The 27,269-nt window shown below is 48.9% G+C and overlaps 1 protein-coding gene across 6 annotated transcripts in view; it reads right to left on the bottom strand.

Annotated features, from left to right (window-relative positions):
• Nucleotides 1-301: 301 nt before the first annotated feature.
• SLC3A2 (solute carrier family 3 member 2) overlaps nucleotides 302-27,269 on the bottom strand; it is a 29,420-nt gene continuing 2,452 nt past the window's right edge. The window contains exons 2-13 of one of the 6 annotated variants that reach the window (XM_055094424.2): nucleotides 18,299-18,391; nucleotides 17,481-17,573; nucleotides 12,276-12,368; nucleotides 7,710-8,138; nucleotides 7,091-7,264; nucleotides 6,150-6,241; nucleotides 4,626-4,694; nucleotides 4,461-4,519; nucleotides 3,807-3,987; nucleotides 3,556-3,699; nucleotides 948-1,031; nucleotides 302-835 (exon numbers count right to left, since the gene is read on the bottom strand). In XM_055094424.2, coding sequence (XP_054950399.1) covers nucleotides 473-835; nucleotides 948-1,031; nucleotides 3,556-3,699; nucleotides 3,807-3,987; nucleotides 4,461-4,519; nucleotides 4,626-4,694; nucleotides 6,150-6,241; nucleotides 7,091-7,264; nucleotides 7,710-8,138; nucleotides 12,276-12,368; nucleotides 17,481-17,573; nucleotides 18,299-18,391 — 1,874 coding nt within the window. In that variant the 3' untranslated portion in view covers nucleotides 302-472. Of the gene's footprint in view, nucleotides 836-947; nucleotides 1,032-3,555; nucleotides 3,700-3,806; nucleotides 3,988-4,460; nucleotides 4,520-4,625; nucleotides 4,695-6,149; nucleotides 6,242-7,090; nucleotides 7,265-7,709; nucleotides 8,139-12,275; nucleotides 12,372-17,480; nucleotides 17,574-18,298; nucleotides 18,392-27,269 lie in introns of all 6 variants that reach the window. The other 5 variants (XM_055094422.2, XM_003828511.4, XM_055094423.2 and 2 more) reach the window with 5 other exon arrangements.

Genomic DNA, 27,269 nt, shown 5'->3' with positions numbered 1-27,269 from the left:
TACTCTCCGTGAAAGGCCAAGTCTGCAAAAACAGGAAAACTAACTATGTTTGGCTAGAGCCCTTTGCTGAAGGGGATGAAGTTAAGAGTCGGCAAGACCCAAGATGTCCAGAGAGCCCCGTGGCCCAGCGTGGGTGAGGCATGGGTGCTTTCCCAGCCCTGACACCTCCATGCTGTTGACTTTGGGAGGCCCCCTCTCCTCTGGCCCTTGGACCCTACATAAATAATGAAGGAGTTGGAGCAGATGCATGGGAGGGGAGGAAGGAGAGAAATTCCTGCTATGAGAGAAGCAGAGGGAAGACTTCACCATGCAGGGGTGACTTTTATTTGAAGGCAGAAAACACCCTATTTGGGGGTTCACTTATAATCTGCAACAGTTTGTTTGTTTGTTTGTTTTTAAAAAAGAGAAAAATCAGAAGCCAAAGGGCCTGGGAAGGAAAGGAGAAGGGTAGTGGGTCCATGTCAGGCTGAAGTCAGGCCGCGTAGGGGAAGCGGAGCAGCAGCCCTTCGTGAGGCTCCAGTTTCAGGCGTTCCAGCTCAAGAGGGGACCCCTCCTCACGGCCTGGCTGGGTGCTGAGCAGGAGGTCAGCCTTGGCTGGCAGGCTGGCGCTGGCAGGCAGGTCGGAGGCCTGCAGTCCAGCCGAGAGGCCCACATCCCCAAAGTTAAGCACTACCAGAAAACGCTCATTCTGGTCCCAGTGGCGGATATAGGAGAAGAGTCCAGGCCCAGCGGAGAACACGTGGAAGTCCCCATGCAGTAGGGAGCGCTCCTTACTCCGCTGGTCACTCAGCCGCCGGAACAAGGAAAGGAGGGAGCCAGGGTCTTCACTCTGGCCCTAAGAATGATAAAAACATAGCAGAAGCGCGTGAGGGGCTCCCCTGGGTACAGACTTCTACAAGCCCAGCCCACCCTCCACCGGTCAGTTTCTACCCATCTAGAACTCTTACCTTCACAGTCATGTTGGCACTTACAGCCCCTGGGATGTCAGGGAAGCTGGACTCATCCCACAGCATGACTGGAGCCTCCATAGGCTGAAAAGCAGAGAAAACAGGACTTTAAAAAGGCCTGGGGTCAGGCATGGTGGCTCACATCTGTAATTCCAGCAGTCTGGGAGGTCAAGGCCAAGAGGATCGCTTGAGCCCAGGCATTTGAAACCAGCCTCAGCAACATAATGAGCCCTCATCTCTACTACAAAATTTTAAAAAATTAGCTGGGTGTAGTGTTACATCCCTATAGTCCCAGATACTGGGGAGGCTGAGGAGGGAGGATCACTTGAACCCAGGAATTTGAGCTTGCAGTGAGCCATGACTCCACCACTGTACTCCAGCCTGGGCAACAGAGTGAGACCCTGTCTCAAAAAAAAAGCCCTGGGCCCACTGTCCCGTATCCCTCTTCCCATTCACATCCTCATCAATATATAACCTCCCCAACTCATGTCTGGCTAACTTTTTTTTTTTTTTTTTGAGACGGAGTCTCGCTCTGTTCAGGCTGGAGTGCAATGGCACGATCTTGGCTTACTGCAATCTCTGCCTCCTGGGTTCAAGCGATTCTCCTGCCTCAGCCTCCCGAGTAGCTGACCATAGGTGTGCACCACCACACCCAGCTAATTTTTTTGTATTTTTAGTAAAGACGGGGTTTCACCATGTTGGCTAGGCTGGTCTTGAACTCTTGACCTCAGGTGATCCACCCACCTTGGCCTCCCAAAGTGCTGGGATTACAGGCATAAGCCACGACACCCGATCTGGCTAACTTCTACTGGATGAGTGAGGCAGGCTCCCACCTCAGGGTCCTCACACATACACTGTTGCCCCTCAGCCAAGAGCTCCCAGATGGCTGCCAGCCAGCTCTCTCACTTCCCTCAGGTATCTGCTTGGTTATCTTACCAGGTCTCCTATGGCTACTCTCTATAAAACAAGCCCCATCATCCCCTAGTCTCTAGGCTCCTTACCCCGCCTTCTTTTGCATAGCACTGATCAGCAGCTGGCGTTTTATTTATGCATATCTAATTATCTAACCACCTCCAGCTCTCTCGTGCAATGCTGTATCCTCAGTGTAACAGACAGAAATTATTCTATAAACATCTGTGGAATAAATGAATAACTGGTTCTATAAACATCATGCTGATGGCCGGGTGCAGTGGCTCGCACCTGTAATCATAGCAGTTTGGGAGGCCAAGGTGGGAGGATCATTTGCACCCAGGAGTTTGAGAACAGCCTGGGCAACATAGTGAGACCACACCTCTACAAATTTTAAAAATTAGCTGTGGCCAGGCACAGTGGCTCACACCTGTAGTCCCAGCAATTTGGGAGATCAGGGCAGGCAGAGCGATTGAGCCCAGGAGTTGGAGACCAGCCTGGGCAACAACAGTGAAAGCCTGTCTCTACAAAAATTAGCCAGGCATGGTGGTGTGTGCCTGTATTCCCAGACCACCTGTATTCCCAGCTACTTGGGAAGCTGAGGCGGGAGTATCACTTGAACCCAAGAGGCAGAGGTTGCAGTGAGACATAATCGCACCACTGCAATCCAGCCAGATCAACAGAGCAAGAACCTGTCTCCAAAAAAAAAAAGATCAGCTGGGCATGATGGCACGCACCTATCTATGGTACATATCCCAGCTACTCAGGAGGCTGAGGTGGGATGATCACTTCGGCCTGGGAGGCGGAGGCTGCAATGAACCAAGATCATGCCACTGCACTCCAGCCTGGGCGACATAGGGAAATGCTGTCTTAAAAACAAAAACAAAAAACAAACAAACAAACAAAAAAAGTCGGGGATCAACAGTAACCCTGTATCTAAAGCTAGTGAATGCCTTTGTAGTAGTATCCCTACCATGTATTTCTTTCTTTCTTTTCTTTTCTTTTCTTTTTTTTTTTTGGAGAAGGAGTCTCCCTCTGCCGCCCAGGCTGAAGTGCAGTGGCACAATCTCAGTTCACTGCAACCTCTGCCTCCAGGTTCAAGCGATTCTCTTGCCTCAGCCTCCCCAGTAGCTGGGACTACAGGCGTGCACCACCACACCTGGCTAATTTTTGTATTTTTAGTAGAGACTGGGTTTCACCCTGTTGGCTAGGCTGGTTTCGAACTCCTTACCTCCAGTGATCCACCCACCTTGGACTCCCAAAGTGCTAGGATTACAGGCATGAGCCACCGTGCCCAGCCACTGCCATGTACTTCTCCACTTATTTATCTGGCTCCCTCACTAAACTATGAGCTCCTGAGGGCACAGAGCCTAGCACAGTACCCACTGTCCAAAGAATAAAGGAATGAATAAATGAATGGTGGCTACCATAGCAAACATCTGCCAGGTACCAGGCATTACCATTAAAAACATGCCCTCATTTAATACTAACCACCCTTCAAGAAATGCAGTAACACAAGGGATGACCAAAATTCAGAAAGGTAAAATAATTTGCCCAAAGCCACATAGCCACTCAGCTACTGACTAAGAATCAAACGCGTTTTCACCCCAAGGCTCACGTCTATCTGCCGCCATCCCCAGAATCAACATTGTAAGATGGATAAACAACCTCCCTGTGACAGAAAGACAGCAAGCAGTACCTGTCCAGGAAGGGCAGCCGCATCCAGGCCAATCTCATCCCCGTAGCTGAAAACAGGGGTCCCTGGCAGGGTGAAGAGCATCAGCTGGTAGAGTCGGAGAAGTTGAGCCGGCAAGAAGGAAGTCAGGAGCCTTGCCTGAGACAACTACAGGGAGAGACACTCCAGTGAGCCCCATAACCCACCTCTGCCTCTGTCTCCCAACAACCCTTTCTTCTCCCATCTGCCCCCTTTCCCACCAGCATGGTACTCACACTCCAGCTGCACCAGTGATTGCCAGTGGCATTCAAATACTGTGTGACTAGGGATTTTGTATGCTCCCCAGTAGAACCAGAATCAGACAGGTATGAGCTAGTCAACAGCAAGTCTTTGTTGGATTCGAGTAGGCTCAGGATCTGCTGAAGGTCGGAGGAGTTAGTCCCCGCAATCAAGAGCCTGCAGAGGGGAGGGAGGAGTTCAAGGTTAGCACAAGAAAGAATGGGGCCGGGCGCAGTGGCTCACGCCTGTAATCCCAACACTTTGGGAGGCTGAGGCGGGTGGATCACTTGAGGTCAGGAGTTCGAGACCGGCTTGACCAACATGGAGAAACCCCGTCTCTACTAAAAATACAAAATTAGCCAGGTGTGGTGGCCCGCGTCTGTAATCCCAGCTACTTGGGATGCTGAGGCAGGAGAATCGCTTGAACCCAGGAGGCAGAGGTTGCAGTGAGCCAAGATCACGCCATCGCACCCCAGCCTGGGCAAAAAGAGCGGAACTCCATCTCAAAAAAAAAAAAAAAAAAAAAAGCTAAAGAAAGAATAAAGGTAAAGAAAATGCTCTAGACTAGGAATCCCCCCTTCTTAGGCCTAGCACTCCACTGAGGGGTTCCCACAATGGAGCTGAGTCAGCAGAATGGCTCCTGCACCCACCTGTCTTCACTGAAGCCCTTGGTGATGTTTTGCCACTCAGCCAAAAATGAGGATGCATCCTAGAAAGAAAAAAAGCGAATCAAGGACCAGAGAATATTACTAGGCTCTAGCTGAGTCCCTCTGTTCTCGCCCAAGCTTTGTCCCTAATGTGGAAAGGGAACTCACCTTCAGATTCTCTATGTCCCGAACCTGGAACCCATCCACGCCAGCTTGCAGCCAAAACTCCAGAGCATCCTATAGGGGGCAGAAGAATAAAGGACAGACATCAGTTCTCAGGAAAAGGCTCAGAAAATTCCAGCCCACACTAAACCTCACCCACCACACACTTCCCCGGGAGCTGGGGAGAGTCCTGTGCCTTGCCTGGGTCTTCCCCACCTGCACTACAAAGGCTTAGCCTTTGGACTCCTCCAGCTCTACCCTTCCACTGATTTTCTTAGTGCTACAGCATTTTACTTCTCATTCTTGCCTCTGGCAAATCACACAGCTTCAACTTTGAAAGCCACAGAAAAGGCCCCAGAGAAAAGGTATGTCCATAAACATAACTTCGTTTAACACTTAGCATTGGAATGTTAGCATACCTATTTTAGAGATGAAGAAACAGACCCAGAGAAGCAGGGAGATGCGTCCACAGTCATAATCAGTGAGCAGCAGACAGGATCTAAAATGTCAGTCAAGATCCCCCCTCTCCCAGTTTCCTGAGGCCTGGGGAAGGTGTGAGTACAATAACTGCTCAGAGCAAGGCCAAGGATGAAAGATTGAAATTCAAAGCATAGCGCCAGGGCAGTTTAGATTTGAAAAGAGGCCAGTGCTGCTGAATGGAATCCTGGCAGTCCTGCACACACTGTGGAACTTCACCCCCACTCTCCTTTTCTTCCCTTTCTCTGGGCCATGTACTCTCTCCTCTGGTCTCCATTTCCATCTGAGGGTACCGCCCCTCATGCCAAACCATCCAAAAACATTCCCTCATCAGCAACTTTTAAAGGGTCCCCTAGTAACTGGCAAGGCCTAAACTGGATGATCCCGGGGTCCTACCCAAATGCTGGGAGTCCAGAATTCTATCTTAGAATCACAGCTACCAGCAGTGTCAGTATCTGCTTCCATTTTTGTTCTACCCATTCTGAACAGGTCAGTGTCCTAGGACCCAGACATCAGGAGCTAGGTGACATTCAAAGCCCTACTCCTAGCCTGCTGGGTACACATTTGAACCTATGGCAAATTATATACCTTGTATGGTTATACAGAGAATTAGAAAACATCTATAAAATACTTGGCATAGTCCCAGACACATAGGAGTACCCCAGTGCTTATAATTTCAGACTGGGCTCTATTCCAAACACATCAAACAAGAACTGGGAAACCAGTCAGGACAGGATTCTCACAGAGAAAGGGCTTCCTCTCCCAAAAGAAAGAAAAATCAAACTTCCAGACTGACTTCTGAGAAGGTCCCTTCCTGGCACTGTCTCATCCTCAGAGTCAAGGAAATAAGAAAAATAAGAGGTCAGAAAAGGAACAAGAAAAACAGGTGTGCTATTGGCCTAACCTTTGGCTATAGGAGGAGACATTCCTGCTTGGTCCTAAGGAGCAAAGGGACCCTCAGCTGGAGTCAGGCTGGGTCTACAGGGCTTGCTGTGAAAGGACCGTCCCAGCCCCAGCATCTGACTTCCACCAGCCATCAGCTCCAACACTCACCTTCACCTTGGTGGCCACAGTGTCAACCTGAGTGGAGAACCATGAGTTCTCACCCCGGTAGTTGGGAGTAAGGTCCAGAATGACACGGATGCCTAAAACAACGGAGGAAGACGCAATCATGAGACAGTCTATGAGTTAAGGGAAAATAAGGAAATCACAAATGCAAGTCACTGAGTGTTTCCTATGTATTATTTGGTACAAAAGCTTGAATTTGAACCCGGGCAAAATTCATTCCATTGAAACAGATGTGAGCAAGGAAGGGCCTTAAGATATGGGAAGGCAGGCCAGGCGAGTTCAAAACCAGACCGGTCAACATGTTGAAAATTGTCTCTACTAAAAATAAAAAAATTATCTGGGTGTGGTGGCGCACGGCTGTAGTCCCAGCTACTCAGGAGGCTGAGGCACGAGAATCGCTTGAACCCTGGGGGAGGAGGCTGCAGTAAGCTGAGATCGTTCCACTGCACTGCAGCCTGGGTGACAAGAGTGAGACTCCATCTCAAAAAAAAAAAAAAAAAAAAAGATATTGGAAGGCAGAAAGTTTATAGTGCAGAGAAGTGGCCCCTGTGTTCCCCACTCCCAAAGTGAACCTTTTTAAACATGTGTCTATATCGAGTCGTAAAACAATATTTGGGATTCCCCCCCCTCAAAAAAACCTACTGTTTTACAAGTTTAAAACCACTGGTTTAGTAAATATCTATATTTTGCAAATAAGGGCACTGAAGCCCAGAAGTTAAATGACCTGCTCAAGATTCCACAGCCAAGTAGGAAGCCCCCAGACGACTGGACAAATCCATTTTAGGCTGAAGACTAACAAATCTCCCCTCTACCTGCCCTAGGAAAACTCAGAGCCAGTTAGCAGGAAACCAGACAAAAGTTCTAGCCTACTTTTCCTCTGGCCAAGTCCTTTCTAGCTGTTTCCTTGGGAACCCCAGGATACCCACTCTTTTTTTTAGCCGATTGCAAGAGACTGTCAAAATCTTCCTTGGAGCCAAAATTGGGGTCGATCTGCAGCAAGTCAGTCTGAGCGACATCATCCTTCTGGTTCTTGTGAATTGGGCCCAGCACAAGGCCCTTCACCTTCAGAGAGCTCAGGTAATCGAGACGCCCCTTCAGACCTGAAATGGGGGCTGGGTTAACAAGTGAGGCCCCTCTGAGAGGCCCCTGACCTCCCCACCCTCCCTTCTCCCAGCGCCTAAGGGTGGGACGGGGAGGGGGCAAAGGGGGAGAGAGGGAGGCAAGGCTGAATCACGAGACTCAGAGGAGCTGATGTAAGGAGTCCTGCACATTACTTCAGAAACCGGTTGCAACTGGCTTCTGGCGCCGCGGGGAGGGAGGACGCTGAGTCACCCACCCTCGTGACGGAGTGAGGGGCGGGTCGGCTTTCTTCAAAGAAAGGAGGCAAGGACAATGTGCCGGGGAGGGGGTGGGGGAAGGGGGAACAGTTGTCGGTACCGGATGGAGGGGAGAACCATCTAGATCCGTCTGGGGACAGGGGAGGGGGTCGGTGCAAGCCACCAGATTCAACCGGAGGCACCCGGGACGGGGGCGCGCTGCACTCACCCGCCAGGTTGCCCGCGCCGTGGCCCTGGAAGGCCTGAAGGTCGCCGATGCGGTAGAGGGCGCCCGTGTGCCACCACTTCTGCGCCGGTAGCTCGCGACAACGCGGCGCCCGCACGATTATGACCACGGCACCCGCCAGCATGCCGAGCCAGCCGAGCCAGAAGAGCAGCAGCAGTGCCCAGCGGGTGCGTACCCAGCCGGGGCTGCCTGCCACCTTCAGCAGCTCCTCCTTGGACAGGCCCGTGAACTTAGCCGCGGCTGCCGCCTCCGCCTCGTCTTCCGCCACCTTGATCTTCACCAGACCATTCTTCTCGGCTCCCGCCAGGGACATGGCCGCCCCAGACGCCGCGTTCATCGGCTGCTTCTCGGGCTCTAACTCATTCAGCTCCACCTCCTTCATATCCACCTCGGTGTCCTGGCTCATGGTGCCTGCAGAACCGGCGACACGACGCAGCTTGCGGTCAGATGGTAGCTCAACCCCTACCCGGACCCTCGGACCCAGAACGCTCTCCCCGGCCTCTGTGCCTCCGCGCAGTTTCGGCTACTGCATCTGCTCAGCAGCAGGCGCGGCCTCTGGGAAGGGGCAGCGGAGCCCCGCCCCGGCCCGCCCCTTAAGGTGGAACCTCGGGGACTGCCCCAGCCGTGGGCGGCTCAGGGTAGTAAAGTCAGGAACACGCCTCCGACAGTACTTCCTGCATCGTCCAATTTCTCATCTCCAACCTGTCTAACCCTAAAGTTCTTTTCAACCTGATTCTGGGAAAGCCTGGCACGGAGCCACCTTTAAGTGGACTAGGCCTGTGATCCTGCCCCAAATCCCGAGGCCCCTCCAGTGTCCTTTAGGCCTTACCGCCCCCAAACGCCCCTCTTCTTCCATTCCGGCAGGCTAGTGACTACCCCAACACCATCCTCCATTTGCCCCTGGTTCACCCGGCCGCCGTCTGGTTTTCCCAACTTTGCATGGCTACTTGCACTCTCAGAGGCAGCCAGTCACAAATTCTGCCTTTTCCCCCACCAAGGCTTGCCCTCTCAGGCCTCTGGGACTTGGCGCTAGACCTCTGCTTCCGTGCACGGCTTACTCCCACTCGTTTTTCAAGACTCATCTTGAATTCATTTCAAGAAATTCCTCATGCAGCAACTATTTATTGTGTACTCACTACAATACTTTGCTTTGTTAACTTTATTGAATTTAACACTAATCCAGCCTTCTTCACAGTACTTTAAAATGAATGGTTTGGGCAGGAAGGTTGAGGTAGACACCCCACTTCTTATCCTACCCCACCCCCAGCTGCTAGCACCTGGATGTTTGGCAGCTAGGAATCAGACATCCAGAAGAGACTGATAGGGCTGTAATGAACATAACAGAGCTAGGTCTCAGAGGCATCCACCTTTTTTGTGGAATAGACCAGAAGATGCCATGGCCAGACTCTTACCCACCTTGCAGGAACTCCCACAGTTATCCCCAAACTCCCCCAAGGTCCTGTCTCCCTATCACTTCACTATGTTAGGCCTTGGAGGCAGCTGGTACTGCAGAGGCTTTGAAGAAGCCTAGAATTCCCTCCACAGGGTCCTTGGATTGAAGTGGGGCAGAGACAGGGTTCACAGCAGGGAACTACCGGACATCAACACCGTGGGGTGCCAACACTCTCAGGAACTCCTTGTTCCTAAACAGTGCCAGTTGGGCTACTTTCAGAGAGGAGCTGGAGGAAATCGGTTCTTTCTCCCTTTCCCACCTAGGCTGGAAGCCAAGATTGCTGTGTATTTGGAAGAAAGCAAAAGCCAAGATCTGAAGTAATAGCATAGAGAAAAGGGTCATCCTCGGCTAGTCCCCTCTGCAACCCCAGGCATCCAACCCCATTCCCACCCTAGGAACAAGGGGTGCACAGGGCAGCCCCTGGGAGAAGGCAAGCAAGCGGGTTCAGACCAGTGCTCAAAGATAATAAGAGATCCAAGGTGCCCTGCATGTGCCAGATAATAAGTGCCAACCAGAGGTTCTGAATGGACTATATCTCGAGCACAAAAGCTCAAGGCTGGGCGCAGTGTGACTCATGCCTGTCACCTAGCCCTTTAGGAGGCCAAGAAGGGAGGATTCCTTGAGGCCAGGAGTTTAAGACCAGACAGGGCAACATAGTGAGACTCCATTTCTAAATAAATAAAAAAATAAATTTTAAAATTATCTGGGCCTGGCTGGGTGTGGTGGCTCACACCTGTAATCCCACCTACTAATCCCTGTAATCCCACTTCTCATGCTGTGGCATGAGAATCGCTTGAACCCAGGAGGTAGAGGTTGCAGTGAGCCAAGAATGGGCCACTGCACTCCAGTCTGGGTGATAGAGCAAGACTCTGCCTCAAAAAAACTAACAGGCCAGGTGTGGTGGCTGACACCTGTAATCCCAGCACTTTGGGAGGCTGAGGCTGGAGGATAACTTGAGGTCAGGAGTTCGTGACCAGCCTGGCCAACATGGTGAAACCCCATCTCTACTAAAAATACAAAAATTAACTGGATATAGTAGCACACGCCTGTAGTCCCAGACTTGGAGGGGTGAGGCATGAGAATCGCTTGAACCCGAGAGGCAGAGGTTGCAGTGGGCCAAGATTGCGCGGCTGCACTCCAGCCTGGGTGACAGAGTGAGACTCTGTCTCAAAAAAGAAAAAAAAAGGCCAGGCGTGGTGTCTCACACCTGTAATCCCAGCACTTTGGGAGGCCGAGGCAGGTGGATCAAGAGGTCAAGAGACCAAGACCATCCTGGCTAACACAGTGAAACCCCGTCTCTACTAAAAATGCAAAAAAAAAAAAAAAAAATCAGCCAGGCGTGGTGGCGGGTGCCTGTAGTCCCAGCTACTTAGGAGGCTGAGGCAGGAGAATGACGTGAACCTGGGAGGCGGAGCTTGCAGTGAGCCAAAATCGCGCCACTGCACTCCAGCCTGGGCTACAGAGCAAGACTCCGTCTCAAAAAAAAAAAAAAAAAAAATTATCATCTGTAATTGGTAATGTGCCCCTGGAGTCCCATGAGATGCCAACACTCAAGGGAAGCAAAAGCAGGAGGATCACTTGAGTCCAGGAGTTTGTGAGGCTGCAGTGAGCCATGGTGGCACCACTGCATACCAGCCTAGGAGACAGAGCGAGACCCTGTCTCTAAAAATAAGTAAGAACAAGGTTGAGAACTGTGGGGTCAGAAGCTGTCTTTGAGAAGGTCCAACATGACACAGTATCTCACTCACAGACCCTCATGGCTCCAAATGGCTGAAGTCAATTCCTTTTGTTTTTTTTTGCTTTTTTTTTTTTTTGAGACAGGGTCTCACACTGTCACCCAGCATGGAGTGCAGTGGCGCGATCTCAGCTCACTGCAACCTGTGCCTCTCAGGTTCAAGCGATTCTTCTTCCTGAGCCTCCCCGGTAGTTGAGATTATAGGAGGCGTGCACCGCCACACCCGGCTAATTTTGTATTTTTAGGAGAGACAGGGTTTCACCATGTTGGCCAGGCTGGTCTTGAACTCCTAACTTCAGGTGATCTGCCCGCCTCGGCCTCCCAAAGTGCTGGGATTACAGGCATGAGCCACTGTGCCCAGCCTGAAGTCAATTCCTTCTGCATGCATAAAGAGGATAACAGCTTGCCTCTCCAATCTTATCAGCCACCACCTGCTTCACAGGCACTACCCTCCAGCCACATCAGCCTTCAAACACCTGCCAGACTCACAACACACCAGGCTTTTTCAGGCCTCTGCATCTTGTACATGCCATACCTCTGCTGTTGGCCCTTCCTGTTTGTCCACTCAACCTCATGAGTTCCTATTCATTCAAGATCTAGCTCAAGTGACAGCTTTTCTCAACTCCCCAGACAAAATTACTTTCCCTCCACCATGCATCTGCCTCTGCTACAATCATGTCCCATTTGTTTATTACATTTGTTTGTCTGGATGTCTCTTTGTCCTTGAAGACAAGTGGCAGGAGACTTGTGCTATTGTCGATGAACCCGCCTATTCGGAGGCAGCATATAGTAGGCACTTCGCAAGTGTTTGGTAAATAAGTGGATGAACTATGTCAATCAAAACCAATATCTCCCTTCTTAGAAACAACTAAACAGGCTAGGCACGGTGGATCACACCTGTAATCAGCACTTTGGGAGACCAAGGCAGGCAGATCAATTGAGGTCAGGAGTTCAAGACCAGCCTGGCCAACGTGGTGAAACGCTGTCTCTACTAAAAATACAAAAATTAGCCAGGCGTGGTGATGGGCACCTGTAATCCCAGCTACTCCGGAGGCTGAGGTGAGAGAATCACTTGAACCCAGGAGGCAGAGGTTGCAGTGAGCCCAGATCGCACCACTGTACTGCAACCTGGACAACACAGCAAGACTATCTCTCAAAACAAAAAAAAAAAAAAAAGAAAAGGAAGAAGAAAAAAGAAACAACTGAAAAAAACTAGCATGTGAAGACAAAGGCAGGAAAATGAAAAGGAATTTAAATAACGCTGTGTCATATCAAGATAAACCTGTTGCTGCAGGAAAACAAACCAAGACTTGTAACTGTTCAACCAAAATAAAACAAACTGCCAGGCACTGTGGCTCACCTGTAATCCCAGCACTTCCGGAGGCCGAGGCAGTTGGATCAATTGAGGTCAGGAATTCAAGATCAGCCTGGCTAACATGGTGAAACCCCGTTTCTACTAAAAATACAAAAATTAGCCAGGCATGGTGGTGCGTGCCTGTAATTTCAGCTACTCAGGAGGCTGTGGCAGACAAATCACTTGAACCCAGGAGGCAGGGGTTGCAGTGAGCCAAGATCGCGCCATTGCACTCCAGCCTGGGCAACAAGAGCAAAACTCTGTCTCAAAAAATATATATAAAATATAATAATAAAACTAATAAATTAGGAGATGGAGGACAGGAAAACAAAAAGACTATAGAGAAAAGACTAGAGAAATGGACCAGAGGTGAGTAGAGAGCCTCAGATCCTGCCATATGTGTTGATATAAAGCTTAATATTTACTATAGGAACGCAAAGAATATAATTTTTCAAGAATTTAGCCTTCAAGAGAAGGCTGGGCAAAGCAAAGGAAAAAAAGCAGTTTGGCAGCCCAGATGTCAATAAGGTCCACTTTACACTCAGACAGACAGATGGCGGTGGAGCCCTGAAATGCAGGGGGCCAAGTATATAAAGAAAGTTCCTTTCTAACCCTCTGCTGCAAAAATCCATGTCACATGCTTCCTAACACATGAGGATTATTACTTGATCTTAGCCTGAAAACAGGACATTTATTTTTCCTCAAACATGTAAAAAGGATTGACCAGGCACAGCAGCTCATGCCTTTAATCCCAGCGCTCTGGGAAGCTAAGGCAGGAGGATCACTTAAGCCCAGTAGTTTGAGACCAGCCTCGGCAACATAGGGAGACCCCATCTCTACAAAAATTAACAAATTAGCCAGGCATGGTGGCTCACCCCTGTGGTCCCAGTTACTAAGGAGGCTGAAGTGGGAGGATCACTTGAGCCCTCAGGTTGAGGCAGCAGTGAGCTGTGATCACAATCACACCATTGCATTCCAGCCTGGCTGAGAGGGTGACCCTATCTGAAAACAAACAAACAGGCTGGGCGCAGTGGCTCATGCCTGCAATCCCAGCACTTTGAGAGGCTGAGGCGGGCGGATCACCTGAGGTCAGGAGTTTGAGACCAGCCTGGCCAACGTGGTGAAACCCCATCTCTACTAAAAATACAAAAATGAGCTGGGCATGGTGGTGGCTGCCTGTAATCCCAGCTACTCAGGAGGCTGAGGCAGGAGAATCGCTTGAACCTGGGAGGCAGAGGTTGCAATGGGCCCAGATCGTGCCATTGCACTTCAGCCTGGGCAACAAGAGCGAAACTCCATCTCGAAAAATAAACAAACAACTAAAAACATCTAAGAAGGACTTTTTTTTTTGAGATGAAGTCTCGCTCTGTCGCCCAGGCTGGAGTACAGTGGTGCGATCTCAGCTCACTACAAGCTCTGCCTTCCAAGGTTCACGCTATTCTCCTGCGGACTCCAGGTGCCCACCACCACGCCCAGCTAATTTTGATTTTTTTGTGTATTTTTAGTAGAGACGGGGTTTCACCATGTTAGCCAGGATGGTCTTGATCTCCTGATCTCGTGATCCACTCGCCTAGGCCTCCCAAAGTGCTGGGATTACAGGCGTGAGCCACCGTGTCCGGCCACATCTAAGAAGGATTTCTAAAGGCAGAGAGAAGATGGGAGGACAGCTAGAAACTCTTCAGGAGACTGTCTCTGTCCAACAGCCTCCATAAATCTTCCAAAGCCCAAGACTCTATTCCAAAGACCCAGAAACAAAACATCAAAGCTGCCTCTAAAATACCAATCAGCCAGAAATCTTGAAGATTTTAGCCATTTGAAAAATGAGGCCAGTGTGGTGGCTCATGCCTGTAATCCCAGCATTTTGGAAGAATGAGGCGGGCAGATCATTTGAAGTCAGGAGTTCGAGACCAGCTTGGCCAACATGGCAAATCCCCATCTCTACTAAAAATACAAAAATTAGTCACACACGATGGTGGGTGCCTGTAATCCCAGCTACTTGGCTGAGGCAGGAGAATCCCTTCAACCTGGGAGGCGGAGGTTGCAGTAAGCTGAGATTGCACTGCACTCCAGCCTCGGTGACAGAGCAAGACTCTGTCTCCAAAAAAAAAAAAAGAAAGAAAAGAAAAAGAAAAAGGAAAGATGGGTGAGAAATTGAGCATTTGGAAGTCAAAGCGTGGCTGAAATTAAAGCAGAGAAAAAGACTCCAACCAAAGCAGTTCACTTCGCAGCTACTATCTGAAGAACCCATGTCAGAATACTATTAATTGTTACTATGAATCCTTTAGGAGGGACACTGGCTGCTAAAGAAGAGAACTGTCAGGGTTGTCTTAGTAAAGGGTGAAGAATGCAAAGTGGGGATAAAAGCCAGAAAGAGTGAAAGAAATAGAACCAAAGTCATCTCTTAGGAGAAGAGAAATAAATGCACCATCTGAAAAGTATCCAGTATTCAAGTAAGTTAGACAAATGAAAAACATTGCAGCAAGCCATTCTCTCAAATGAAACCAAATACTAAAAGATAAACACCAGAGAAATAGCAGGTCAGTATGTGGAAAATATGGGGTAGTACTTTTAACATATTATCCTTGGATTAATGACATCAGATATTCAACTGATCAGAGACAGAATACTTAATCTCATCAAAAAAGATATGTAGCAATAAGAGACCTTAAAATGATCACTGAGGCCCTCCAACACCAGCTATTTCTGCAGTCATGATCACACAATACTGCATCCTCATTTTCTCCCTCCCCTGGCCCTCCAAAACTTTGTCATCACACTCTGAGGAAGAGAATCACTAAGCGCAGCCTGCACTCAAGATGTACAGAGTTAAACTCTGTATCTCTGGGCAGAGGGAAGATCTACATAAATTATTTGAGACTCTTTCTCCAAAAAAAAAAAAAAAAAAAAAATTAGCTGGGCATGGTGCAAGTACCTGGGGTCCCAGCTACTTGGGAAGCTGAGGTGGGAGGGACCACTTGAGCCCAGGAGGTTGAAGCTACAGTGAGTTATGATTGCACCACTGCACTCTAGCCTGGGCAACAGAGCTAGAACTGGTCTAAAATAATTAAAATAAAAATTAGAAATAAACAAAAAAACAAATAACTGATGAGCCTGGCCAGGTGCCATGGCTCACGCCTGTAATTTGGGAGGCCAAAATGGGAGAATCGTTAGAGCCCAGAAGTTTGAGACCAGACAGGGCCACGTAGCAAGACCCCGTGTCTCTATAAAAAAAAGTTTGATTTTAATTAGCTGGCCGGGTATGGTGGCTCACACCTAGTACTCCCAGCACTTTGCAAGGCCAAGGTAGGAGGATTACTTGATCCCAGGAGTTCAAGACCAGATTGGGCAATATAGTGAGACCTTGTCTGTACAAAATTTTTTTTTTTTTTTTGAGACAGAGTTTCGCACTGTCACCCTGGCTGGTGTGCAGTGGTGCGATCTCGGCTCACTGCAACCTCTGCCTCCCAGGTTCAAGTGATTCTCCTGCCTCAGCCTCCCAGAGTACCTGGGACTACAGGGGCCCACCACCATGCCCGGCTAATTTTTGTATTTTTAGTAGAGACGGGGTTTCACTAATGTTGGCCAGGCTGTTCTCGAACTCCTGACCTCATGATCTGCCCGACTCGGCCTCCCAAAATGCTAGGATTACAGACATGAGCCACCGCGCCCGGCCACAAAAAATTTTTTAAATTAGCTGAGTGTGGTTGCACATGCCTGTAGTCCCAGCTACTCGGGAGGCTGAGGTGGGAGGTATCACTTGAGCCTGGGAAGTTGAGGGTGCAGTAAGCTGAGATCACACCACTGCACTCCAGCCAAGGCCACAGAGCGAGACCCTGTCTGAAAAATATATATATATTTTATAATCAATAAGGTGAAAAGAGAATATAAAATATTGAGAAGTAGATATTTAGAGTATGGTATGCTGTAACAGAAAATTGAATTTGAAATATCACTCATTCTGCAACTAAAAAATTGGTTAGGCCAGGCGCAGTGGCTCACGCCTGTAATCCCAACAGTTTGGGAGGCCAAGGCGGGCGGATCACCTGAGGGCAGGAGTTAAACACCAGCCTGACCAACATGGAGAAACCCCATCTCTACTAAAAATACAAAATTAGCCAGGTGTGGTGGCACATGCCTGTAATCCTAGCTACTCAGGAGAATGAGGCAGGAGAATCACTTGAACCGGGGAGGCAGAGGTTGCAGTGAGCCGAGATCAAGCCATTGCACTCTAGCCTGGCCAAGAAGAGTGAAACTCCGTCTCAAAGAAAGAAAAAATTGGTTAATTTCAACACCAAGTCTCTTAAAAGGAGGCTGGACTATAGAGAAACTAAAGACAAATTCTGTTTTCTGTTTCTTGGGTTTTTTTGAGACAGGGTCTCTCTCTGTTGCCCAGGCTGGAGTGCAGTAGTGTGATCTTGGCTTACTACAGACTTGACTTCCTCAGCTTAAGCAATCCTCCCACCTCAGCCTCCTGAACAGCTGGTATTACAGGAGCATGCAACCATGCCTGGCTAATTTTTGTATTTTTTGGTAGAGACAGGGTTTTGTCATGTTGTCCAAGCTGGCCTCGAACTCCCGGGTTCAAGTGATCTGCCTCCCAAAGTGCTAGCATTAGAGGCGTGAGCCACTGCACTCAGCTAATGAATTCTTTTTTTAAAAAAGCAGAGGGCCAGGTGCAGTGGCTTACGCCTGTAATCCCAGCACTTTGGGAGGCCAGGCAGACGGATCACAAGGTCAGGAAATCGAGACCATCCTGGCTAACATGGTGAAACCCCGTCTCTACTAAAAATACAAAAAAAATTTAGCCAGGCATGGCGGTGTGTGCCTGTAGTCCCAGCCACTTGGGAGGCTGAGGCAGGAGAATGGCGTGAACCCAGGAGGCGGAGGTTGCAGTGAGCTGTGATCATGCCACTGCACTCCAGCCTGGGCGACAGAGCAAGATTCCATCTCAAAACATAATAATAATAATAATAAAATAAAGATTTGATGTCATAAAGAAATTAGTGCTCCCCAAACAATCTAAAAATCCAAATGCAATTCTAATACAAATCTTAATATCTGGTGGTGAGAACTTTGTAAGATGATTCTATAATTCATGTGCAAGAGAAAAGGGCAGAGAATAGTAAAGATATCTTTAAAGAAAAAAAATCGTATTTTTAAAGACAAATTCTACCAGATAGCAAGCATGTTATTTGCTAAAATAATAATTACCTGTAACCTCAGCATTCTTGGAAGCTAAGGCAGGAGGATCACTTGAGGCCAAGAGTTGAAGACCAGCCTGGGTAACACAGTCAGACCCCGTCTCTACAAATAATAATAATAATAATATTATATAAAGTATGGTTGGGCACAGTGGCTCACGCCTGTAATCCCAGCACTCTGGGAGGCCGAGACGGGCGGATAACCTGAGATCAGGAGTTCGAGACCAGGCTGGCCAATGTGGCAAAACTCCGTCTCTACTAAAAATACAAAAAATTAGTCAGGCATGGTGGCGGGTGCCTGAAATCCCAGCTATTTGGGAGGCTGAGGCAGGAGAATTGCTTGAACCTGGGAGGCAGAGGTTGCAGTGAGCCAAGATCACGCCACTGCACTGCAGCCTGGGCAACAGAGCAAGACTTCACACCAAAAAAAAAAAAAAAAAGATAAGCCCTACCAGGCAGCAGGCATGTTATTTGCTAAAGGAATAATTACCTGTAATCAGGCCAGGCGCAATGGCTCACGCCTGTAATCCCAGCACTTTGGGAGGCCAAGGCAGGCGGATCACAAGGTCAGGAGTTTAAGACCAGCCTGGCCAATATGCTGAAACTCGTCTCTACTAAAAATACAAAAATTAGCCAGGCGTAGTGGTGGGCGCCTGTAGTCCCAGCTACTCAGGAAGCTGAGGCAGGAGAAACACCTGAACCTTGAACCCAGGAGGCGGAGCTTGCAGTAAGTGGAGATCGCGCCAGTGCACTCCAGCCTGGGCAACAGAGCAAGACTCCATCTCAAATAATAATAATAATAATAATAATAATAATAATGATAATTACCTATCATCTCGGCATTCTGGGAAGCTGAGGGAAGAGGATCACCTGAGGCCAAGAGTTCGAGACCAGTCTGGGCAACACAGTGAGACCCCAACTCTACAAAAAAAAAAAATAATAATAATAATAATAATGTATAAAGTAACAATCATAGTATGCTAAAGACACAGGGATGGGCAAGTGTCCAACAGAACAGAAAACGAGCCTAAAAATAACTCATGCATACTTGAAACAATATACGACAGAGATAATATAATCAGTGGGGGAAAGAATGAACTATTTACCAAATGGTACTATAAAAAAATAAAATTAGATCACTACTTCACACCAATCACAAAATTATATTCTAAGTAATCAAATAGGCCAGGCGCGGTGGCTCACACCTGTAATCCCAGTACTTTGGGAAGCCGAGGCGGGCGGATCACAAGGTCACGAGATCGAGACCATCCTGGCCAACATGGTAAAAAAAACCCCATCTCTACTAAAAATACAAAAATTAGCTGGGCGTGGTGACGCACGCCTGTAGTCCCATCTACCTGGGAGGCTGAGGCAGGAGAATAGCTTGAACCTGGGAGGCAGAGGTTGCAGTGAGCCGAGATCACGCCACTGCACTCCAGCCTGGGCAATAGAGTGAGACCCCCCCCCTTCCCCCGCCAAAAAAAAGCAAAGAAACTACCACAATTAACATTCCCATCAGGATGGATCACCTGAGGTCAGGAGTTCAAGACCAGCATGGCCAACATGGTGAAACCCCGTCTCTACTAAAAATACAAAAATTAGCTGGGGATGGCGGCAGGCACCTGTAATCCCAGCTACTTGGGAGGCCGAGGCAGGAGAATCTCTTGAACCCAGGAGGCAGAGGTTGCAATGAGCCAAGATCGTACCATTGCACTCCAGCCTGGGCGACAAGAGCAAAACTCCATCCAAAAAAAAAAAAAAAAGTGGCTGAAAAAAGTGGGCATGCTGGAATAGATATACGTACTATACTGTACTATGTGAGACCAGAGAATGGTGTTCCAAGAAAGGACCCGAAGGACACATTTACAAGACCATCAAGAATGTACTGGTGACATCGGTGGACATCAGCATCACTTAGAAATTCAGTGGTGGCTTCTGAGCAGTCCACAGCTGATGACAGGAGAAGCAGTCACAGAGCTGAGCTACTCAAGACATACGGGGAAGTTCCCCAACACGTAACAGAGGCTGGGTAGCATTGCTTAGCTGCCAAAAGCCAGAAATATGCAACTACCATAAAACTGTCAATGTTGCAGGGGTAGCCATGAGGCGTTTGATTCACAGAGTTGTGGATACAATAGAGCATGGCATCCTTAGGGGAAAAATATGCGGATAGCCAAAAAGGATGCTACTAAGCATCTACAAACAGAAAAAGGCAAGAATAGAGGAGGAAGAGGCAGCTAAGGGCAATCACCACAATAAACAGTCAAAATCCTTGATTCAGCTCCTGGATCTAAGCCAACTTCTTTTTTTTTTTTTTTGTGGGGGAGACAGAGTCTTGCTCTGTTGCCCAGGCTGGAGTGCAGTGGTGCAATCTAGGCTCACTGCAACATCCTCCACCTCCAGGGTTCAAGGGACTCTCCTGCCTCAGCCTCCCTAGTAGCTGGGATTACGGGCACACGCCACCATGCCCAGCTAATTTTTGTATTTTTAGTAGAGACGGGGTTTCGCCACATTGGCCAGACTGGTCTCAAACTCCTGACCTCAAGTGATCTGACTGCCTTAGCCTCCCAGCCTCCCAAAGTGCTGGGATTACAGGCATGAGCCACCGCACCTGGCTGAAACAACTTTCACATCCAAAACTCAATTACTGAAGAGGTACACAAATCCCTACGAAAGGATGCTAAAACTGTAACGGTTCTGCCAGTTCCTCCTAAAAGGGAGAATGTCAACATATCACTTACTCAGATAACGGTACACTGGGTAAAGGGAAATGCCTAAACACTTTGAGGATTTTGGGCACAAGATCTGAGCTGACATTGAGACCTGGAAACCCAAAGCATCATCATGATCCCCGCATTACAGTGGGGACTTACAGGTGTCAGGCAGTAACTGAAGTCCTAGCCAAAACTTACTAGCTCATAGTAAGTCTGCTTGTCCATGGACCCATCACTAGATATTTCCTCAGTTCCAAGTGTTTAAACGGGGACTGGGCATGGGAGGCTGAGGCAGGAGAATTGTTTGAACCCAGGAGGTGGAGGTTGCAGTGAGCCGAGATTGCACCACTGCACTCCAGCCTAGGCGACAGAATGGGACTCTGTCTCAAAACAAAACAAAAATTAGCGGCCGGGCGTGGTGGCTCACACCTGTAATCCCAGCACTTTGGGAGGCTGAGGCGGGCGGATCACGAGGTCAGGAGGTCGAGACCATCCTGGCTAACACAGTGAAACCCCGTCTCTACTAAAAATACAAAAAATTAGCCAGACTTGGTGGCGGGCGCCTGTAATCCCAGCTACTCGCGAGGCTGAGGCAGGAGAATGGCGTGAAGCCGGGAGGTGGAGCTTGCAGTGAGCCGAGATCGCGCCACTGCACTCCAGCCTGGGCGACAGAGCGAAACTCCATCTCAAAAATAAAAATAAAAATAAAAATAATAATTAGCCAGGCGTGCTGGTGCGCGCCTATAGCCTCAGCTGCTTGGGAGGCTGAGGACCAAGAATTGCTTGAACTCGGAAGGTGGAAGTTGCAGTGAGCCCAGATGGCACCACTGCAAGCCAGCACATTCCATCTCAAAAAAAAAAAAAACAAGTATTTAACAGGATTGATATACTTAGGAGTTGAAGTAATCGCATTGGGTCCTTGGCCTAAGAGGTAAGACCTATCATAGTGGGACAGACAAAGAGATCTCTAAAACCCCTCCCTCTCTTCAGCTGTGATAGTAAATCAAAAGCAGTATCACATCCTGGGGAGGGACAGAGATTAGTGCCACCATTAAAGACAAAAAGAATGCATGGGTATGGTGTCTGTCACATCCAGACTTAGAAATATATCTCCAGCCCACATACCGGCTAAGCTGCCAACTTTGACTCAAACTCTGAGCAGGAAAGGCCTCTGCATCAAGTCTAGGATGCAATGCACACTTAAGCCATGCAATCCAGCAGATCCTGGGGGTTCAAAGTATCAGTAGCGAAAAAAAGATTCAGTGTAGAACTTATGGCAATCTCCTATGGCAAAAGCACAATGCAAGTCCCTGAGACTCTGGAGCAAGGCCAAGCTGTCCAAAGCAGGGAAGTAGGTGCCTTTTGAGAAATAGCATCAGGGCTGTTACTGGAAAGCTTGACTATGAAGCATCCAGAACTGCCCCATTATGAATTGGGTCTTGTCAGACCTATCAAGTCATAAAGTCAGACAGACCCTTTAGTCAGATATAAAGATGGAAATGGTATATCCATGATGAAGCTGAAAGCAGAACCAGAAAACATTAGTACATTGCATGAGCAGGTAGCCCAGATACCCATGTTACCCACCGCAGTTGTAAAAGCACCTCTTCCCTGGAAGACCACCTCAATGTCACACTCCTCCACAACCCAGGAAATTCTATTTATGTTGGGCCAGGTATAGTGGCTCATGCCTGTTTCCCAGCAATTTGGTCGCTTGAGCCCAGGAGTTGGAGACCCGCCTAGGCACCATAGTGAGGCACTGTCACACTCCAAAAAATTAAAGAATTAGCTGGGTGTGATGGCACATGCCTACAGTCCCAGTTACTCAGGAGGCTGAGGTGGGAGGATCCTCTGAGCCCAGGAGTTCAACACTTCAGTGAGCCGTGATCACACACTGCATTCCAGCCTGGGTGACAGAGTGAGATCCTGGTTCAAAAAGAAAAGAAATTGAGGCCCAGAGTGGTGGCTCACGCCTGTAATCCCAGCACTTTAGGAGGCTGAGCCAGGCTGATCACTTAAGGTCAGGGGTTCGAGACTAGCCTGGCCAACATGGTGAAACCCCGTCTCTACTAAAAACATAAAAATCAGCTGGGAGTGGTTGCGGCGCCTGTAATCCCAGCTACTCAGGAGGCTGAGGCAAGAGAATCGCTTGAACCTGGGAGGCAGAGGTTGCAGTGAACTGAGATCATGCCACTGCACTCCAGCCTGGGTGACAGAATGAGACCCCATCTCAAAAAGAATTTGAGCCTTTTCTCCACTGTCACGTCTCTGCCAGTTCCCTGACAAGCACTGGTCATTTGCATATCCTTCTCCTCTATTAATTGAGGCAGTGCCTCTTGCTGCCAGGTGGGGGCAGGGTTGCTCCTTGAACAAACACTCTCCAGACCTCTCTAAGAGCAAAATCATTTGGTAAGGTAGGACAGTCAATGAATTGGCTGAGAAAAGATCATTTAAAAATTTACAGCGTTCCCAACATAAAGAGGCAAACTGAAAAAAACTTATAGAGGTAACTAATAAATGTATATTGAATTTTGAATTGTATTTGTGAATTGTATTCTGCTAAACAATAGAGATAGCAGGATGATTTACCTAGATAAAATCAAACCCCAGGGAGTTGACTGTGGGTGAGAAGGGGTAGTTTAGGCTTGGGGGAGGGGTGGCGATAGGGAGGCAGGGCTTTTTTCCTGTAGAGATGGGGGTTTCATCTTACTATGTTGCCCAGGCTGGTCTCAAACCTCTGGCCTCAAGGGACCCTCTCACCTTCGCCTCCCAAAGTGCTGGGATTACAGGTGTGAGCCATTGGCCCTGTTAGAAGCAGGGCTTTTTTTTTTTTTTTTTGAGACAGAGTCTCACTCTGTCGCCCAGGCTGGAGTGCAATGGCGCGATCTCAGCTCGTTGCGATGAGCTCATCGTTGCCTCCACCTCCCAGGTTCAAGCAATTCTTATGCCTCAGCCTCCCAAGTAGCTGGGATTACAGGCACACTCCAACATGTCCAGCTAATTTTTGTATTTTTAGTAGAGACAGGATTTCACCATGTTGCCCAGGCTGGTCTTGAACTCCTGACCTCAGGTGATCCGCCTGCCTTGGCCTCCCAAAGTGCTGGGATTACAGGTAAGCCACCGCGCCTGGCCTAGCAGCACTTCTTAATGGCTGTATTGATCAATTTGGGCTATAGCTTAAAGACAATGGAGAGGCACTGAACGATTGTGAGCTGAAGTGGGACCTGACCAGACTTTTTTTTTTTTTTCTTTTGAGAGAGGTTTCGCTCTTGTTGGCCAGGCTGGAGTGCAGTGGCAGATCTCAGCTCACCGCATCCTCCGCCTTTCTCAAGCGACTCTCCTGCCTCAGCCTCCTGAGTAGCTCAAATTACAGGCATATGCCACCACGCCTGGCTGATTTTGTATTTTTAGTAGAGATGGGGTTTCTCCATGTTGGTCAGGCTGGTCTCGAACTCCCAACCTCAAGTGATCCACACGCCTAGGCCTCCCAACGTGCTGGGATTACAGGCATGAGCCACTGTGCCCGACCGACCAGAGTTTTTATTCGTAAAGATCACTCTGACTACAGTGTGGAGAATGAACTAGAAGGGAAGAAGCCAGAGCCAGGAAGCCAGACTGAGTCTGTTACCTAGGGATTGCTTTGGGAGGCCAAGGCTGGAGAATCACTTGAGCCCAGGAGTTTGAGACCAGCCTGGGCAACACAGCAAGACCTCTGTCTATTCAAAAACCAAAATAGATTAGCTGGGCACGGTGGCCCATGCCTGTAGTCCCAGCTCAGCCCGGAGGATTGCTTGTGCGCAGGAGTTTGAGGTTACAGTGACCAAGAGTGAAACCCTCTTTTTTTTTTTGAGACAGGGCCTCTATTTGTTGCACAATTAAAGCTCACTGCAGCCTTGAACTCCTGGGCTCAAGCAATCCTCCCCACCTCAGCCTCCCCCAGAACTGGGACTATACACATGCACCACCACACGCAGCTAATTTTTATTTTTGTAGAGACGGGCTCCATATGTTGCCCAGGCTGGTCTCAAACTCCTGGGCTCAAGTAGTCTGCTTGCCTTGGCCTCCCAAAGTGCTGGGATTATGTGGGGGAAAGAAAGAGAGATCACACTGTTACTGTGTCTATGTGGAAAAAGGAAGACATAAGAAACTCCATTTTGATCTGTACTAAGAAAAATTATTCTGCCTTGAAACACTGTTAATCTGTAACCCTAGCCCCAACCCTGTGCTCGCAGAAACATGCACTGTATTGACTCAAGGTTTAATGGATTTAGGGCTGTGCAGGATGTGCTTTGTTAAAAATGTGTTTGCAGGCAGTATGCTTGGTAAAAGTCATCGCCATTCTCCAGTCTCGAGTACCCAGGGACACAATGCACTGCGGAAGGCCGCAGGGACCTCTGCCCAAGAAAGCCTGGGTATCGTCCAAGGTTTCTCTCCACTGAGACAGCCTGAGATATGGCCTCATGGGAATGGAAAGACCTGACCGTCCCCCAGACACCCATAAAGGGTCTGTGCTGAGAAGGATTAGTGAAAGAGGAAGGCCTCTTTGCAGTTGAGATAAGAGGAAGGCATCTGTCTCCTGCTAGTCCCTGGGAATGGAATATCTCTGTATAAAACCCGATTGTACATTCTATTTACTGAGATAGGAGAAAACCGCCTTATGGCTGGAGGTTAGACATGCTGGCGGCAATACTGCTTTTTTTTTTTTTTTTTTTTTTGAGACAGAGTCTCGCCTTGTCGCCCAGGGTTCACGCCATTCTCCTGCCTCAGCCTCCCAAGTAGCTGGGACTACAGGCGCACGCCATCACACCCGGCTAATTTTTTTTTGTATTTTTAGTAGAGACGGGGTTTCACCATATTAACCAGGATGGTCTCGAACTCCTGACCTCGTGATCCACCCACCTCGGCCTCCCAAAGTGCTGGGATTACAGGGGTGAGCCACCGCGCCCCACCGGCAATACTGCCTTTTTTTTTTTTTTTTTTTGAGACGGAGTCTGGCTCTGTCGCCCAGGCTGGAATGCAGTGATGCAATCTCGGCTCACTGCAAGCTCCACCTCCCGGGTTCACGCCATTCTCCTGCCTCAGCCTCCCGAGTAACTGGGACTACAGGAGCCCGCCACTACGCCGGGCTAATTTTTTGTATGTTTAGTAGAGACGGGGTTTCACCGTGTTAGCCAGGATGGTCTTGATCTCCTGACCTCGTGATCCGCTCGCCTCGACCTCCCAAAGTGCTGGGATTACAGGCGTGAGCCACCGCGCCCGGCCAATACTGCTCTTTACTGCGCTGAGATGTTTGTGTAAAGTCAATCATAAATGTGGCCTACGTGCACATCAAGGCACAGCACCTTTCCTTAAACTTATTTATGACACAGAGTCCTTTGCTCACATGTTTTCCTGCTGACCCTCTCCCCACCATTACCCTATAGTCCTGCCACATCCCTCTGGCTGAGATGGTAGAGATAGTGATCAATAAATACTGAGGGAACTCAGAGACCAGTGCTGGTGCGGGTCCTCCGTATGCTGAGCGCCAGTCCCCTGGGTCCACTTTTCTTCCTCTATACTTTGTCTCTGTGTCTCATTTCTTTTCTCAGTCTCTCGTCCCACCTGACGAGAAATACCCACAGGTGTGGAGGGGCTGGCCCCCTTCAGGATTACAGGCGTGAGCCGCTCCACCCAGCCTACTTTTTTTTTAAATGCCCTCTTTTCTAGTAGATTCTATGTCACTCACAAGAGGTTGCAAACTCACAATCAAAGGCCACCTTTGGCCCACGGGCATATTTTGGTTTTTTGTTTGTTTTTGAGACTCACTCTTGTCCCCCAGGCTGGAGTGCAGTGGGGTGATCTTGGCCCACTGCAACTTCCACCTCCCGGGTTCAACCGCTTCTCCTGCCTCAGCCTCCTAAGTAGCTAGGATTACAATCGCCTGCCACCGCGCCCACATCACGCCCGGCTTATTTTTGAATTTTTAGTAGAGAAGGGTTTTCACCATGTTGGCCTTGCTGGTCTCTAATGTGGGGAAAAGCAAGAGAGATCAGATTGTTACTGTGTCTGTGTAGAAAGAAATAGACATGGGAGACTCCATTTTGTTATGTACTAAGAAAAATTCTTCTGCCTTGAGATTCTGTGACCTTACCCCCAACCCCGTGCTCTCTGAAACATGTGCTGTGTCAAACTCAGGGTTAAATGGATTAAGGGTGGTGCGAGATGTGCTTTGTTAAACAGATGCTTGAAGGCAGCACGCTCCTTAAGAGTCATCACCACTCCCTAATCTCAAGTACCCAGGGACACAAAAACTGTGGAAGGCCACAGGGACCTCTGCCTAGGAAAGCCAGGTATTGTCCAAGGTTTCTCCCCATGTGATAGTCTGAAATGTGGCCTCGTGGGAAGGGAAAGACCTGACCGTCCCCCAGCCCGACACCCGTAAAGGGTCTGTGCTGAGGAGGATTAGTATAAGAGGAAGGCATGCCTCTTGCAGTTGAGACAAGAGGAAGGCATCTGTCTCCTGCCCGTCCCTGGGCAATGGAATGTCTCGTTATAAAACCCGATGGTACGTTCTATCTACTGAGATAGGGAAAAACCGCCTTAGGGCCGGAGGTGGGACATGCGGGCAGCAATACTGCTTTGTAAAGCATTGAGATGTTTATGTGAATGCACATCTAACAGCACAGCACTTAATCCTTTACCTTGTCTATGATGCAAAGACCTTTGTTCACGTGTTTGTCTGCTGACCCTCTCCCCACTATTGTCTTGTGGCCCTGACACAACCCCCTCTTCGAGAAACACCCACGAATGATCAATAAATACTAAGGGAACTCAGAGGCTGGCGGGATCCTCCATATGCTGAACGCTGGTTCCCCGGGTCCCCTTATTTCTTTCTCTATACTTTGTCTCTGTGTCTTTTTCTTTCCTAAGTCTCTCGTTCCACCTTACGAGAAACATCCACAGGTGTGGAGGGGCAACCCACCCCTTCACTCTAACTCCTGACCTCAGGTGATCCGCCCACTTCAGCCTCCCAAAGTGCTAGGATTACAGGCATGAGCCACCGCGCTCGGCCAAAAAATTTTAAATTCAACATTTCAAAGTGGGTA

This window comes from Pan paniscus, chromosome 9 (assembly GCF_029289425.2).
Source record: "Pan paniscus chromosome 9, NHGRI_mPanPan1-v2.0_pri, whole genome shotgun sequence".
Taxonomy (NCBI): Eukaryota; Metazoa; Chordata; class Mammalia; order Primates; family Hominidae; genus Pan; species Pan paniscus.
The sequence above is the reverse complement of the archived record's forward strand: the minus strand, read 5'-3'. Positions and strand labels throughout refer to the sequence as shown.